Below are 17945 nucleotides of genomic sequence, written 5' to 3' on the forward strand. Positions count from 1 at the left end.
GGTAGATCATCACACCTTCCAGCCATTTGTGTCCTTTACTGGCCCTGGTATGGAGGCAGACCCAAACTGGGAGTTCAGACACCAAACACAGACAGGATACACCCACAGCTGGCAGCAGCTGCAGCTCACACCATCCACACGCCCCCAGGAGTCCCCTCCACCTTCTCCCAGAAGGGGCACAGGAGCAGAGGCACCTTCCAGGAGAGCCTGGGGAGGGCAGGGGATGCTGAGGGCACAGCCACAGCTGCAGTTCCTGCACAGAGGAGACACTCCAGATGCTTTTTAGTCACCTCAGGAGGAGGAGCTTTCAATATTTTTGTTGAGCAGAAAAACAAAAGATTACAGCACAATCACAGGCATCTCACTGGACACAGAAGTAAGTTACCCATTCCATCTTGCTTTTTCATTCAAACTAAAACAGCAACTAAACATTTGAAAGCATTAATTATGTTTTTTTAAATATCCCCTCTCAGGAAATAACCCTTTACACACACCAGGCTTACCACCCTCCACCTCCAGGTGGTGGACAGCAGAGGAAACAGAGCCTCAAAAAAAAAAGATTTGGCAGCTTGTAACCTTTATTTTTAGTTTTTTAAAATTATTTAAAAAGCATAATTAGAAACTTTCATTACAGAAATAATCCTAGCAAACCAGTTAGACATTCCATTGCTCAACATTTAGGAAACTTCACATCAGCACCACTAGAGACACAGTCCCCACCCCCTCCAATTGAACAGTGATGGCAAGAGCAGAGGTAACTGCTCCTCCAGCTCTGGGGAAAAAGAAAAAGAAATTCCCACTTTAAGCCAGGAAGCTGGACCTGGATTGACAGAATTCCAACCACAGCCACAAAAACCTGGACTCAAAGAGGACCAATTTTTCCATATAAGAGAACACTCCAGGCTTGGGTGCACCATTTCCTCATTTTATTGCATCATTTCCAGTAAATTCAGACATGTTCTTTACTTCTGCCTATAAGAAGTTACTCCCTCCTAAATCTGCACACAGCTACCGACAAGATTCCCAAAGTAACAGCTGGGCCCCTCAGTCTGCAGGGGGAGCCCCCCAGGACAGCTCCCCTCCCACAGCACAGCTCCAGGGACTGGCCCAGCTCCTCCCAGCACACAGCACATTCCACACTGGGGAGCAGACAGGATGGACTGGTGTGACCTAAGCCACCACTCTGCACAGCCCTCAAGTCTTACAATGATCCCAGCTCACTCCAGCTCTTGGTTCCCAATGCAGGATATGTGAAGAAGAGGTGGGTGAAGGCAGCTGGATACGTATCCCCAGCACCTGAACCGATTAAAACCCCACGTGTTACACATTCATTGTTTGCACTTCGGAGAAAGTCTTTAAAGTGATTGATTGTGATGTGATTGTATCATCAGGACTCCTACCACAACCTGAAAAATCTAAAAAAATGCAGGCAAAACAAGTGACTAAAATTGAGCCTCTCCTGGGGAAAGGGTGAGGAAGGGAGAGAAGTGGGCTGGTTCCAAACTCATGGACACGGGTGAATCACATCCTACCAAACTAAGGCCAGCAATTCCATAGGGCCACATGGAGTATGTCCACCTTCAAGGCCTTAAAGGAAGCCATACCCTCCATGCCTTTTAAGGTAAAATTATTTTTTAATATTATTTAGGCAATAATTCAGGTGCTGAGCATGTCCTTTCAGCCCAGACATTTGATATTTTAGTTACACACACATACACTCTCCACCTTTAACTACAACTATTCAGGCTGAGGAAGTGAGCCCTTGTTTTCCCAGAAAGGCTGACGAGGGCCAGGAAAATGTTGCTGAGCACAGCAAGCTCAGTTTGTTTCCAAGTGTGATCCTCCACCACCACATAACCCAAGCAAGCAAGCTTTCCATTTCTTTGCATTAAACAGCAGTCCTCCTTCCTAACAGAAGAATCCTGGGAATGATCCTGCAGCTTTCATATTCAGACATCAATAAGAAGAGCTGGATTTTTTTTCCATGCCTTTTCTCTCTCAAAAACAAAAGCTTTGCCACCAAAATTCACATTCAAGTTCAGATTGCCTATTTGTGGACAGGGCAACAAGAAGTTTGGGGTTTTTGGCAGAATCACATGATTTTTGTTCTTCTCAAAAGAAATGGACCCTCACTTAGGACACTGGCAGAACCAGAAGCAGAGGTCAAAGTTGTTAAACTTTGCTTTAACAAAAAAAAAAAAAAAAAGAGTTTTATCCAAACAAATCCCACTTCTGCAGGTCAGTTTGTTTTCCAGTATCTTGATACAAACTACAGAAGAGCACAGGTACAGCTGGGCTGCAGCACAAGGAGGTGAAACCCAAGGATCCAGCCACAAATCTGGATGATGGCAAGCTGAAATTCCAGGCCCCAGAAGCAGCTCCAGCTGCCAGCCCAGGGGCTGGTGAAATGAAACCCCAGGCTCCAGCAGTGACACCTGCAATCCTGGTACCTAGAAAAACACAGCCTGAGCCCCAGGAAAAGCCTGGGACTCCAGGAGAAGCCAGGGGCCCCAGGGGCACCAGTTGCCAGCCTGGAGCCCAACAGAAATGCAGCTGGAGGCCCCAGGAAGCAGTCGCTGACAGCCAGGGGCCAACTCAAATTAAGAACTTTTAAACTTTTTCTTTAAAAAGATGAACTCTGCAGTCCATGATTGGTTGACATTAAGAAGGCAGAAGCCAAAGCAACAACGGGGAGGCGAGGCTGGTTAAAGCAATATACATTATATACAAACTCTTGGGTTAATTAGTCCACTTGGTAGGCAACGTCCTTCTGGTCTACAAGGCGCACTGGAATGAGCAGGGGAGGAGAGGGGGGCAAGATTCCATCCCACACCTTCTTGGCACTGCAGTGGTAAGGTGCCAGCGCCTCTTGATAGAAAACATGGAGAAAAAATAATCTTTAAATAACGGCACAAAACAGAGAAAGTCCTCCCAAAGCCTGCCCCAGTGGAATTGCCCGAGTCTAGCTGGAGGGGCTGATCTGTCTGAGAGCAGAGTCTCTGCAGCAGGGAAGGGCCATTAGCAGCACCTCTTCTTCCTTTTACTGTTCTTCGTTAGCTTCACCACATCGTTCTGTTGCTGCTGTTGCTGCTTTGCTAAGTTTTCTTTCTTTGCTCGCAGGACAAGCTCTGTAATGCAATTAAACATCTGCAAGAGAAACAAGCACACTCAGACCACCCCAGAACTCAGGCTGGCTCCTGGGGGGTGCTGCTCCTTGGAAGCCATTCCCCTTTTCTGTATGTTCCAGTAATGCTTCAGAGACCTTCCCCAACCCCCTGTGGCCCAAGTGGAAATCCCATACCTTTTCCCAAGCCACTCCCAAAGTAAACAGCACTTCTATCCCTTTTTCCAAACCAGTAAATAAAACCAGGACAGTTGGCAGCTGTGGCCAGGAGTGAAGCCTGGGCAGTCCTACCTCCTGTGAGCCTTCTCAAGTCTTTCCTGCCTAATACATGAGCACTGTAAAGCTGCTGAAAATGCAGTGTGGGCTCCTTCATTTTGCTTCCCCAACTCTTCCCAAAACAGCTGAATGTCTCTTTTTGACATTTTACCTACTGCCTGCAACTCATACAAGCACTTTTTCTTTCTCAATGGGAAGAATGGAATTTTTATCTCTTCCCACACCATTATTTCCAAATCATTATATCTCTACTCTCCTGAGTATTATATTACCTCTTCCACATTAATATTTTCTTTGGCGCTGGTCTCAAACAATTGGATCTCCATCTGCCCAGCAAATTTATAGGCATCTTCTGTTTCTACCACTTTTCGGTCTGGGTCATCATTCTTATTGCCCACTAAAAAAGGAAAGAGAAGAAAAGTCAGTTTGGTATTTCAGCAGGCCAGCCCACTAAATGAGATGCTTTACTTCTCTAATTACCCACCTAGTATCCTGCAGACATCATCACAGTTTTGATTAATTTCATGCAACCACCGTTTGACGTTGACAAAAGATTCTGCGCTCGTTACGTCGTAGACAACGATGACCCCGTGTGTTCCTCTGTAATACCTGTGGGCACAAAAGCACAGCAATAACTCAAGGCATCACCTTCTCTTCCACTGAGCTTCCACAGGATTCACAACAAATCTTCCAGTTATGGTGATCATGTGCCCTCATTTTCTTTCTACTGAGAGCTCTGTAGTTTTTTTATAACAGCTTGGTCCCAGGCTCCAAAGCTACAGAGCTCTCTGCTCATTCACTCTGTACAAATGTGTTTCCAAGTCCAAAGACTTCTAAAATCTTCCTTGTTCAGGTTGTCAAGACCTCAAAGATGAATGCTGTCCTCCTGCTACAGGACCAAAGGCAATTACCCCAGCACATCCTCAGACCAGGCTGTGATGTGAACCTTGGGGCTGTGTAAGCCACATCAAGTTTTTGCAGTAATTCTGTTTTCTGTGAACGATCACTTACAGACTAAAATTTCAGCAGATCTCCAAATATACTCAACCTTCAGTCACAGTTCTTTCAAGCTCTCAGAAATTTCTGTCTTGTTGAGCGACTGTGTTCTGATCACACCTTCCTACTCAACAGATCGACTCCATATGTGCATTCAATACACTCTGCTACCTTCAGCCATTAAAAATAAGCTTTATTTCAGTTTATTCCCATTAGTATTGGGCAACCAGCACCTTTAAAAGATCATGCACAAGTCTGACATGCAAGAAAAATATCTGAATTCAGGTTCCAACATTATCACCTGCATGAAGCCACCAAAGACAGACAGTATGTGCACCATGAAAATGCTAAATAAAAAACCAGCAAGCTCTACCTTCTCAATTTTCAGCCACAATCACAAGGCTACCAGGTACATTCCCTATTGCAAATTAGGCAGCTGTGACCCAAAAAATAAAAAGTAAGTGAAACAGGGAACAGTTAACAGTGAGGTCTTCATTAGGATCCATTTTCTATATTTTGTGTACCTTTTTTCTTTTCCTTTCATCCTCTTTTCTTCCTTCTGATCAATATTAAATTTTTTTAATAAAACAAATTCAAGAAACCAGCAAACAACATTGTGACAGCATTCCTAGACCTTGCTGTCCTATCACAAGCACTTCCTGGAGTACACCCACTGCACTTCAGAGATGTCCACTGAGACCATTCTGCTCCTGTTTCATTTTGCCAACTCAGCAAACACACTTTGAACTTCAAAGCTTTTGGATCTAAGCCAAACACACCTTTGAGAAGATCTCAAAGCTTCAGCTCACTTTGCTACTGAAGTGCTTAAGCAAGTCACTGTCTCTTCCCACCTCCAGCCTCATTCTTCTACAAGAGAAGCCACCTGCTTTTACACATCAGGTATACACATCAGACTTGCAGAGAGGCACAGATCACCCCCAGTCACACACCTCCCTCTCCTGATCCCCCTGCAGGGACAGTGCTGGAGATCAGTGCTCGTCTGTGGTGCCCTGTAGCAGTAGAACATTCTGCTCCTGCTGCCTGTCTGGGCACTTGCAGAAGACACTCATATACTTCTGCCATGCCATGTTTTACCACTGATTTACATTTGCTTCCCTTGGCAAGAACTAACTCAGGTAAGAATTCCTTATTCCCAGCTCATAAGAAATCCTGCACTTTCAAATGTTTTAGTCCATTTGCAGTCAGTTCTTTCAACAACTTCAAAACTTGCTACAGCACTGCATTTGTGCTTTACTTGATTACAGCTCAACTTTATTCATAACTTGGATCCTTTAGAGGGAGAAGTACTGCATGGCCTGAATCCACATGTTGCAAAAATAACCCATCCTCTCCTAGCATGCCCTGCACACTGTTTTGATGAATCCTGTTTTGTGTGATAACATCAGAAAGGGAAAGATCCCCAATCCTACCAACACAGCTCAACAACAAACCCATTATCTTCAAGCTCTCCCATACCATCACCTAACAGTCTTTTAATTCAGCAGCCCTCAGGCTGGCCTACACTTGCTCCCCAGCACTGAGCACTGCATTTGCCAAGGCAAGGCTCAGCCCCTGGAGAAGCGCAGCGGTTCAGCCGCACCTACAAAGAGCTGCTTCGTTCTGCTGTGCACACTGAGCCCAGCCTGGCATCCCTGGCAGCCCAACCAGGAGCCCAACAGAGCATCCTGCTGCTCCTACCTTGCCCACGCACCTACATTTTCTTCTAAGCAAAGCATGTGATGTCAGGGAGTGGAAAGTGGCAGCCTGCACGTACCGATCCCACTCTGACACATCGCCAGCACCGTCGGATTGTGCTCCTGGGATGGGCTGTGGGATGGACCCTGCAGCAGAGACCACCACGGAAATGGGAACCCTGCAGGAGCTTGGAGCTCCTGCCACTGATACTGCCAACCACCTCAGCAGAAATAGCTTCCTTTGTGCAAGACAGCAACCCCTGTCCCCTGCTGAGTGCCTACCAGCACACACTGCTTCTATTTTTGGAAAGGAAAATTGTCTGGCACATCGTTCTAGAAAGGTTGCCAACCCCTCATCTACACTAAAATGTCATTTTCTCTATTGGCTGTTGGGAGAGATAAGCCTGAGAGATAAGACCACGACTACCTGTTATTCTGTTATTCTCTAACTCAAGTCCCATAGCACACTTTTTTTCTCAAAAAGCTGGTCATGCCATTTTCTGTCAGTTGTTAGATATGGCTCTGCAACCTAGATAACATTTGCAGTTTAACAAGTACAGCAAAGCTTCTCCAGCCCCAAACGCAGGACAGTACTAAAAACAAAATCTGATTTATCCTATCCCATACTTCAACTTCCAGAATGATGCAGTGCAGAATTGCTTTTATAACAGGCTGTGGGCTTTGGCGAGTAGAGAACAGATGGGGCTTTTGGCATTCAGGGAGGAGTAGGTGTAAATTTTGTGCTTTTGGCAACCAAGAGGTAGTTGAGACTTTGACACAAAGGAAAGAATGTCTTATCTCCTTCCCATCCACATTTTTGGGGAAATGGAGACCACAGAAATGAAAGCAGAAGAGACCTGAAGTCCTTGATCTGAGCCTCTCAGTCAGACTGATGCTAGCTGTCCTCTGTGTAGTGCGGCTGCTCTGCCATGTACTCTGCAAACCCCCAAAGCCAGCATCTGCTGGTGGAAATACCTCCATGAAATACAGAAAAAAATGCTCTAGACCAGGTATTCATGTTAAGAGTATCCATGAAAGTATCCTCCTGAGGAGAAAGACAACCAAACCTCACCAGTGTACGCACTTGCACGCTTGGTAGTACCCAACAATCTCCCATAGAGCTGGAAGAGTTCCCCAGACCCAGAGGCTTTACATTTAGCCTAGGTGTGGAAAAGGCTGAAGAAAGCCAACATTTAAGTTGAAATAAACACTTTAGTGCTTGTTCTACCATTGCTAGAATGAAATTGGGGGTTACACAAACCCAACATGTCCTTCAGCCACCTGCATCCCCTCATGTCCCTGAACACAGCCTTGGGAAACACGAGGGAACATTTGCCACTTGTTGGGGCATTCCCTACTGCAAGAAACCAGTGAGAAAGTTCTCATATTCCCTCCAGCAACTGCCTTCCAATATTAACATCTGGAGTTATAACAACCAGTTTCATGGAGCACAGCAGGAGCCAAGGCAGATTTAAAAGAGACACTATGTGGGTCCAGTAGGACCCATATGTTGTTTTTTTTCAGGAAAACATGTAACTGCCAAATGTGAAAGACAGGTCACTTGTTTAATCCAGCTTCTTTATTAATACTTCACTACTTTAGAACACACATTTCCTTCATTTTCTCATTCATCTAGAATTCTAACCATTTCCAGAGACTTCTAAAAATCTGATGTCTTACTCATCCTTCTTTCAAGTTCTTGTAAGCACATCTATTGTCAGTCAGACCAGTCTTTTAACTACTAGCCTTTTAGTCATATCTGCTTTACACAGCAATTCTATCATCTCAGAGATCTTATCCCTCTCTCAAACATGCTATTCCACAGGAAACCATGGCAGAAGGTCCCTCTGCTATCACTATTCATCCTGAGCTGGCATCTGACAACTATTATGTAAAGCTTGAATCCTAAACCCACAGTCCTGAATCAGGACAAAGTAGTCCTGTCTACAAGAGGAAATCAAGTACAGGGACTGGCTGTTCATGCATTTTAAGTATTCCTGCTAATACAGCTGCGTCCTGGCATGCTAAATCCCTGGTGAATTTAAATCAAATTTAATTTGGATGACATTCCATGGCAACCAAATTCACACAGATCAGCCTCTCCTCCCAGAAGGCACCAGCTATCCCAGTATTTCCACATTTCACAGACAATAAAACCAGCTGCCTTTATACTTCCTAGTTAGTCTAAAATTCTGATCTAATTTCATTTTCTAGAGCTTCTGTAGAATACTCCAAACCAACTTGATTTCTGTTCCTTAACAGTTTTATTCTGCTTTTCAGCTTTTGACTGTAGCTACAGTCACGTGAAATCAAACTAGTACAACCTTTTAATGCTTCCCAATTTCCCACTATTAACTTCCTACCCTCTACCATTTTGCAGTTCTGAGTCCACAAAGCAGCAGTACCAACCTATTACTGTAATTACCAGATGGGCTCTAATTTCAGGCTTGCTTGCCAGGCTTGGCTCAACATCAATCTGAACTCTGCCTTTCACTGTAAAGGGACTCCCTGACTTACTGTAATACCAAAGGAACACCTTTTATATTCTTAACTTCAGTCTAAACCTCAGTCTAGTCAAAGACCAGGCAGATTCCTACATTCTGTTGACAGGGCACTCACACTCCACCCATTACTTGATAGCCAAGCCCTTTTGTAAGAACAAGCAAGGATACTTGATTACAGCCAGTCTAGGATAAATAAATCAGGTATTTACTTTAAATGAAAAAAAACCCAAAAACAATCCAGTCAGAACTATTTCTAAAATTTAGCTCTTGTTATCACCTGGTTTTATAGGTGATATGATTAGGAACACTAGACAGGCACAGCCAACCAACCTAGCAAGAAGAGCCCTCATCCCACTATAACCAGCATTCCCAAAGCGCTTTCCTCAACACTTCACATGCACTTGGACCCATGAACTTCTTTGCACAGAACTGCAAAAAATGCAGATCTTTTTCCCTGCCCATGGAGGATTCTGTAATTACCAGAGCTAAGGCAGAAACCCCAAAACATTAGCTTCCCCTCAAAGTAAAAAACTTTCACTTGGGTAAAAAGCAATGCAAAAGGAAAGACCTCCATAGTTCCAACAGGTCATGGCACAAACACCTCAAACCATTTCATTTTATCTATTTTAAATGTTAATCAAGAAAAGGATTTACATAAAACACCGTGCAAAGTCCGACCCGCAGCTATTCCTGATGACAGGAGGAACCCTCCTTTGCTGGTATTCCCTCCATGCTGGACACACCATGGCTTTCTAAGCTAGCTGGCATCAGCCCCACGAGCCGAGGCTCATTCCCGAGCCCCGAGTGGCGTCGGGGAATCTGCAAACAGGAAGGCCATGTGCTGACTCAGCAGTGCCCGACCCGCCTGTCACAGCTGACGGGGCGCAGCGCTGCACGGCTGCCTCCCCCTCACCACTTCCTTCCCAAAGCTGCCTGCAGCGCTCAAACAAGAAGTGATGTCACACACAGGAACCCTACAAGAGGCAACTGAGTTTTTTTCAAGCTAAACACTTAAGAAACAATGGAAGTAACCCGGTAATATCCGTATAGGAGAGCAGAGGAAAGGGGCGGTGCACACATCACGTTCAACTTTACCATTTCTAGTGCTTTAGACACAACACAGATGTAACCAATCTCATTATTTTCAGCTATGAGTAAAATAATCAATTCATCAGCTGAAAATGATCCTCCTCTCAAATAAGAGCCAAAGGAGAAGTGAGTCATGAAAGACCAAGTGAAACACATGGGTCTTTCAAGAATTATTTTGGTTAAAACCCAAGGAAACAAAAGTTCCGTTTCCAAGTGCACTTTTCCCTCTTCCCCCCGTGAGCAGTCCACCTTTACTGCAATCAGTTTACAAACACATTTTATTCTTAGTTCCCACCACTGCAGCTCTAGGTGTGGTTTCTTCAGGAACAGGAAAAGCTCTGCACACGCTATTCAAAAGGACAATGAGTTTGAATCTGAATTCCAACCAAGGAAAAGGTTAATATCATGTGGGCGTCTGCTTCAGCAGAACTCCACACAAAGATAGCTGCTGAAGCATTTGTCCTAAAGGAAAACCAGCGATCAGAAATCCTACTCTTCAATCTCCAAGCTGTTCATTAGTTATATGACACTGACAGAGGGTTTGCACTCTGTGCTTCAGCAGTGCATTCAGAGGATGGACTTGGACAGGCACAGAGACAAGCTGTTCACTATATGCAGTCTAGTAACTCCAGCTCTACCATTTGGAAACCCAGCAGCAGAGGAATAAGACAAAGCCACCACAGAAATGCATAGAAGGGTGAGGAACTCTGAAATCCCAGTTCCAAACCACCACGGTCGGCTCTGACACAGCTGAGAGAAGTGTCACTGTACAGACCACACAGCTATCATCAGTTAATCAATGCAACACTTCAGTATCTAAAGCCCAGCTCTGGACTGTAGCTGCAGACCCACAGGTACACAGCACAAAGCTGGCGTTACTCACGTTGATGTAATAGTCCGGAAGCGTTCTTGGCCAGCTGTGTCCCAGATCTGGAGTTTCACCTTCTCTCCATTGATCTCAACTGTCCGGATTTTAAAATCCACTCCAATGGTGGTAATGTAGCTGCCTGGAGGGAAAGCGTGGGTAAGTGAGAACCTAAGTCTTGTTTATTTTGGATGTCCCAAAGCACACTTCTTGAACACTACTTGGCAGCAGCTCTCAGACTGGACAGGAGAACAAGGTTCCCCATATCTGCTTACTGTTTAAAGTGCCTTGCATCATGCTGATCTGCATATTTTTATCTGTAGCTAACAGCTTTTTCCTAGCCATAAAACCACTTCTCCCATGCCGCCTTTAAAACCAAAAGCTCAGTGTTAACAAAATAAAATTATTATTTTTATGTCCCATTTATCAAGAGTACGCACCCAAACATCTCAATAAATAGACAGTGACTGTGAAAATTTTGAGACAACACTTTGCTTTAAACGCTTGTGCAAACACTTACTTTGAATACAGTCTGTTCTAAGAGTTTCCTCCCAATAAATTGGTTATATCACAAATGTAAGTGGTTTACCACAGTACTCAATCAATCTAAATCCCAAATGGCTAATAGGAAGTCTGCAGAGAGTACAGCATAACCTAAACCACCTAAGCTGTTTCTGGAACCACCTCAGTATTTCAATAGTCAGGGACTTCCAGCTGTCAGTGAAGATCAGACAGGATGGTCTGTTGGCTTATACCAAAGATGCAAAGCATGATGTATTCCCAGCAGAGTTATAAGTGGACAAACACAGATTCCTTACCAACCAGCAGCACTGGAGCAAACCTAGAGCATTTCACTTACTGAAGGAAACAAACCACTCACCTGAGAAGGTATTATCTGCAAAACGCAACAGCAAACTGCTCTTGCCCACACCTACGACAAACAAACACAGCAAATCTTTCAATACAGTCATCCTGGGGGGCAGGGAACATAGCAGTGTTTTACCCATCCATTGCATAAGAATTAGTACATCATTTAGTACCAACCACTTTGACTGCTCATCTCCACGCTCTCCTTGGAGATTTGACCAAGCACAGTCACCCCAAGACTCAGGATGCTTCTGGAGGCAGTGCAGGGAGAGGGGATTTGCAGCCTCCCTCCTCCAGCCCTCAGCAATCCCTCCAACAGCAGCTTCTGAACTGTGGCCAGTTCAAGAGGTCAGAGAAGAATGACAACTAAAAGCAAGTTTACAATCAGTAGGCTTAAATCTGCTAGGGAAAGAGCCAAAGCTGAGCATGTCCTGTGAATGAACAAGTGCTCAGAACACTGCTCTGAATTCAGCACTCTGTTGAATTCCACTTGCACATCACGGGTGACGTCAGTAACAGCACTGCCTACCTCCCGTTCTGTGTGGAATTTGGGCTGCTCTGACAATCACACAGGGCTCGGTACTACAGAGCTCACATTAGCATGGCCACGGTCTAACAGGAGCCCAAACCAAACAGAGATTGGGAATCACTGTGCTGTACTGCCATCCAAAACAGCTTTGTTCCACATCTAACAGGAAGGACACCTTTCTGAAGCTGTCAAAATGTTCCACGAAACATTCCTCTAAATGCTTTGAGAAGCACTTCATCCAGGTTTTCCATGGTTTGCACCCTGATCACACCCTGTTGCAGGGAAGCATTTTTCACAGTGCTACAGAAAAGAACTGTAACAAACTCATTCCTGCACACCCACCCAAGGGAATCTGGCTATCCAAATGCCTCCATGTCGTTATCTCTGCATAACATCTCTGCTGTTAATGACCCTTCCTCCCCAAAATAAATCTGCTATGGCATGAATAGGAAATTCAACTTCACCGGGGTAATTATCTATTAAATCTTTTCAGGTAGAAGGTATTTAAGGTAATTATTTCAACGATGTATAACTTGCAAGTTCTTCTTAATAGAAGATCTATGCAAAGGCTATGCAGAACTCCAGTTCTCAGCTGCTGGCATGTGACAACAGCTACCAACAAAACACAAAAACCAATCTAAAAATCTGCATGATTACAGTAAGCCAGGTCTTATTTGCAAAGAGTTCAAATCACCAGCCATCTGGAGAAGCCATGCTCATTTCTCATTGCTACCAAGCTAAGGAGGAAAAGAGGAAAGGGACTAAAAAATACAAAGATACAGCGTTGATATAATCAATACCTCTGAGCTCAAAAAAGACAGCAGAGCAGTTCCTGTACTTTAACAGAGGACTGGTTATTTAGCAAGAGTTAATGCTCTGCAAATACCAGTCAACTAAGAAAAAAATAAGAAACTAAAAGAAAACAAGAATGTTCCAGCAGCAAGAGCTGTGCTTCTTGACCAAGCAGCCTCGGCCTTCAGCTCAGTGAAGGACAAGAAGGTGCCGGAACCCGTGGACCTGTCAGACCACAGCACCATCCCCGAGCTCAGCCAGCCCCGGGTGATGCTGCAGAGCTGCACATGACACTGCTCTGTCACACTGCCCTCCACTGCACAAGCTGCACAGCTCCCAGCACACTGGCAGCTTCCAGGGAGAAGAAACCTCCCGAACTCGGGAAGTTCTACACGCTCCCAGTGACAATGATCTCACTAAACAAACACTGCCTGACCCACACTGTTCACGAGTAGAGAAACCACACTCTTGGTGACCCCACACTTCCCACACAGAGCTGTTTGAAGATCTGAATAGAAGGCTCACAAGGCCCTCAGCTTGTTGAAGACAGCAGAATGAAACAAAACAAAAAAAAGGCCTATTGACTTTGCACAGTTAAAATTAAAAGCGAATTTTAGTGTCAGACAAGATTCTAAGACCCATATTTTACTGAATGGTAGAATGAATTAAAGAAGCAGATACAAAGCTCAGATCATCTGTATTATTTTTAAATATCTGGCACAGCTGAAATCACCAGCAGCTTTTCAAGATGACCTGTTCTAAAAACACACAAACCTACTATCCTCTTGACAGATTTGCATACAGGGGAAAGCAGATGAGACAGAAGTATCCTATCCAGTAACAGTCTACTTCCTATTACAGGGAATAAATGTCAATAAACAAGGCAAGCAAACTGTTTTGTGAAAGCGGGGACAAAGCCTTCCTGTCGAGGTTAGCAAAAACAAAACCAAAGAAAAATCAATAGTCAAACTACACAGTGAGATTTAATTACAGCAGAAAATCACAGGCAGCCTGACAGTTCTCACAACACTCCTTTCACTGAATACGCTATAGCGATTTTACTCAAGAAGACTGAGCTGAGAAAATGTATTTCATTGTTTTAAATGAGGAGTCTTCCTCAGAGTTTTCACCATCCTGTTTATCTTGCCTGAACAGTTTTGGAACTCATCAGCAAGCAAAAGAGTTACTGCTCTACTCCGAATGCAGCATTTGGTTGTAATAATCCACGGGCTGCAGAACTGCCTGGGGTTTATGCTGCTCTGAAGCTGCTGTCCTGTCTCCCTCCTCAGAGCCCTTCATGCAGACACAGTTTAGCGTAGAATAAAACATTTTTTACATGAAGCTAAAGCTTCTGAAGGTGACAACTGCCAAGATCATGCAACATTACTCTTTCATCCAAGAGCTGTGCCTCGCTGCATGCCGGGACCTGCCGCCCCACAGACCACACCTCTGTTAAAAGAAGAGGGTGGGTGCACCCTTCTCCAGTTTATGGAAATTCATCTGTAAGCTGCTGGAGTGCTACCAACAGCGAGCTGCACCGGCGGCAGCAATCTTCCCAGCCCCAATTCCTGTGTTCCCAGACCACAGCACCAGACACTGGCTCGGTTCACACGCTCAGCCCTCCAGAAGTTTCTGAGGTTGCTGCAGAAGTATTTAAAGGTCTAATTTCAAAAAACCTCAAACTACACCTTTATCTCCTGTTTTTAGATATTTGCATGCTATACTGTAACGAGAAATACACAACGCTACCAGCTCTTCTAGGGTTTATTTTAAAACAAAAGGAACTCTAGAACTGAGACTTCTGGCTGAAGCACAGAAAAAGTCTTAAGGAATAATTAAGGTAATAATGACTGTTAAAACGTAGTAGCTGCCACACTGGAAACAATAGTCCTCAGGGCAGCCAGGCCTTCCCATCGATCCCTAAACTGCCTGTCACAGGGGAAGGGAATTCCCTGCTCATCCCAGCAACAGATTAGTGGGCGCCGTCAAAACATGCGCTCGCCAAGGTTGATGCCGGCAGCACTGCCGGTGCTGTCCTGACTTCTACGTGTCTAATCTGCCTTTTCTCAAACCCAGCCAAGCTATTTACCATAATATCCTGCGGTAGCCAGTTCCGCAGGTTTATCAGATAAAACCTCCCGAAGCCCAAGCGAACGCGCCCCGCCATTCACACACAGCGCGGGGTCCCGGCTCAGCCCGCGCCGCGGCACCGGCAGCACAACGCCGCGGCCGGCCCGGGCGGAGCGGCCGCCCCTCCCCGACTCCCCCGCGCCGCTCGCCCCGGCCCCGCCGCCGCACTCCGGCCCCTCACGGCCCGAGGGGCGGCCACCCCGCCAGCGGCCTACCCACGCCCCCGCGCCGTGCCGCCCGCGCTCACCGCTGTCGCCGATGATGAGCAGCTTGAAGAGGTGGTCGTAGTCCCGGGCCATGGCCGGGGCGCGGCCGCGGGCGGCGGAGCGGGCGGGGGGGGGGGGGGGCGGGGGGCGGCGGCGGCTCCGGCCGGAGCCACTTCCCGGACAAACAGCCGGAACTGACAGCGGGGCCGCCGCCGCGCATGCGCGGGGCCGCCGCCAGGGCCGCCAGCTGCACCGCTGCGCCTGCGCAAACCCCGCCCCGCCCGCGCCGCAGCTGCGCGGGAAAAGGGGCGCGCCCGCGCCTGCGCGCTCGGAGCGGCGTTCCGGCGGGTGGCGCGCGCTGGCGGCGGCCATGGCGGGAGCGTGAGGGACCCGCCGCCCTCCGCCCGCGCCCCGCCTCCTCTGCACGGCAGCCTTGTCCTGCCCCAGTGCCGAGCGCCGAGAGACCTCCGCCGGGCACGTGTTTCACTCCCTGTTCCCGTAGGTGCTTGTGTGAGGACGCGGCAGAAAGCGACGCTGCCCCCAGGAAAGCATCAAAGGCGTGAGGGAGCCCCAGCGCTCCCAGCTCCGCTCCAGAGGAGCGATTTGTGTAGGGACAGGAACAGGTCCCACCGCAGCCCGAGCCGCAGGTGAGGAGCCCTAGAGCAGTGATATGAAATGCCCAGGTGTGTGTCACAGGCCTGGCAAGTCAGGCCAGTCTGAAATGAAATTCCTGAGGTTTTTACTCCGGAGATGTGCCTGCGTGTGTCTCAGGAAGGGCCCTGACCTCACCTCCATCAGCAGCTGTGCTTCACTGTCCCCAGCCAACATCTGCAGCTCTAAAGCACTCACCTGTCGTCCAGCAGCCTGAGTGGTTTTGTTATCGGTTGCACAGACATTGATGCACAAATTCTGGAAGACTATGGTCACTTCTTAGGCGATTGCCACTTCTAAGTGGAGACATAGCACAAGTGAAACACTGGGGTTTTGCTCTTGATTAATTTTTCTAGAAAAAACATTCTCACTGGTACTTGAACTCCTGAGATCAAGTTGAATTACTTAATGAAGCCTGTCTTACATGCATTATCATTCAGATGGGAAGAGGTATACTAGCATTAAAGAACTTGGATTGTTACAGATTATACATAAATCTGTATTAGGAAGGAATTGTTCCCTGTGAGGGTGGGCAGGCCCTGGCACAGGGTGCCCAGAGCAGCTGTGGCTCCCCTGGATCCCCGGATGTGTCCAAGGCCAGGCTGGGTGGGGACTGGGGCAACCTGGGGGTGGTGTTCCACTTAATTATAAACCTGTCTTAACCTTCAAAAATGTATTACAGTTTTCAAAGTTCACCCCGTCAAGGTCCTCACATCCTGGAATCCACTCCTGTGACCTTCAGCTCACATTCACTCTGCAACTCATGCATTTTAAACACCATATAGATATATATGTGTGTGTGTATATATATATATATATATATTTATATATATATATATCACCCACCCCAGCACTGGGGCAGCCCATCATGAAACCCAGCACCACCGAAGTAACTGGGGACACTGTAGCTGCAGGGAAATCCCTTGAATCCAGCACACAAACCACCAGCTCAAACCCAAAATGACAGTGACTCCTATTATCTCTATTTTTAAGCTCATGAAACCTCATCACGCGAAAAGTGTGAGGCGTCACGAAGTTACCAAATAAAATGGACAGTAAAAACTGTGACTAATTTTAAAAAAATCAAAATATTTGAATATTTTATGCTTTTACATTTGTCTCTCTTCCATGTAATTTTTAGCACCGTGTAAGTTTAAACCTTTCTCATAAATTATTTTTTGATCTTCTTGAAATACACACAATTCAGCTGTCACTCAGAGACAGTTGCTTGACAGTTCAAAGATGTTATTACCATCAGTTGTAGGAAAAAATTATCTTTTACTGACAAATGGTATTTTTAAGACATTTGAAATAAGAAAAAAATTCTTTAGTCTCCAAGTTGGCACAATCAATTCATCAGATCTCATGTTGTGGCAAAATTATGGATATTCTGTCTCTGATATATTATACTGCAGTGTATAAATAGTTTAGCAAAAAGTAGGTATCAAAATCCAAATCGAGTGTTTCACTGTGACTGAAAAATCAGCGTATTCTCCACAAGTACAAGGAACTCCTACCTTTTACTCCTCCCTCTCAAGAACAACTAAGCTCAGTGCAGAAATTCAGGCGCTGTTTGGGAAGATGAATGAGTTTTTCCGCTTGCTGCTACCTAAGTTAGAAATACAAATCATTAAAATAATAGAAGATCTTATTGGCCAAGATGAACACGTTAATAAAAAAGGCTTCATTTACCTTTCCCGTGTTGATGTGGAGCATCAGTTGGAATCACAATAGGTAAGCCAAGGTGCCCATGAAAAGAGCTCAAAGAGCCATTCTTCACCAAAACTTGCCATTCCTTCCTGGCTGCAGTAATGGAATGAGCTTTTTGACACCTACTTAGCAGGTTGTGAATGGCAACAAATTTTGTACGCTTTCAGGGCAGAGGTTTTGCATTGCATGGTTTAACTGCTGTTCCTGTGATCCCAAAGCACAGCTGATTCATCACAGGTGGAACTCATTCCAGTGCCCTGAGCTGCCAAATCTTTAGAAGCATTGGGTTGAGTTTTTCACTCTTGAGTATTACCAACTCAATACAAAATAGGTAGTTTTAAGGTGATTTCAGACTCACAAGTGTTTTGAAAGGCAAAAATCAGAATTAAAACCCACCTTCAGAATGCAGCTGTGATGAAATAGAACACAGTTTCCACCAGACCAACTGGGAAACGCTGCAGTTTTGTAGGAATTTGTCCAATGCATAAATACAAGATTACAGATAATTATCC

The 17945-nt window shown here is 45.8% G+C and overlaps 1 protein-coding gene across 1 annotated transcript; it reads right to left on the minus strand.

Moving 5' to 3' along the window:
* Positions 1–909: 909 nt before the first annotated feature.
* Positions 910–15285, minus strand: RAB35 (RAB35, member RAS oncogene family). The gene is made up of 6 exons (XM_033075962.2): positions 15114–15285; positions 11429–11479; positions 10567–10690; positions 3885–4009; positions 3673–3797; positions 910–3147 (listed from the first exon to the last, which is right to left on the minus strand). The coding sequence occupies exons 1-6, from the start codon at positions 15163–15165 to the stop codon at positions 3019–3021; spliced, it is 606 nt and encodes a 201-aa protein (XP_032931853.1). The 5' UTR covers positions 15166–15285; the 3' UTR covers positions 910–3018.
* Between the last annotated feature and the right edge of the window lie 2660 nt (positions 15286–17945).

This window comes from Catharus ustulatus, chromosome 18 (genome assembly GCF_009819885.2).
Source record: "Catharus ustulatus isolate bCatUst1 chromosome 18, bCatUst1.pri.v2, whole genome shotgun sequence".
Classification (NCBI taxonomy): domain Eukaryota; kingdom Metazoa; phylum Chordata; class Aves; order Passeriformes; family Turdidae; genus Catharus; species Catharus ustulatus.

Coding starts and splice junctions, on each gene's coding strand:
- RAB35 (XM_033075962.2), bottom strand. CDS start 15,165: ATGGCCCGGGACTACGACCACCTCTTCAAGCTGCTCATCATCGGCGAC. Junction 11,480..15,113: donor GCTCATCATCGGCGACAGCG/GTGAGCGCGGGC, acceptor TGTTTGTCGTAG/GTGTGGGCAAGAGCAGTTTG. Junction 3,148..3,672: donor AAAATATTAATGTGGAAGAG/GTAATATAATAC, acceptor TTTCTCTTGCAG/ATGTTTAATTGCATTACAGA.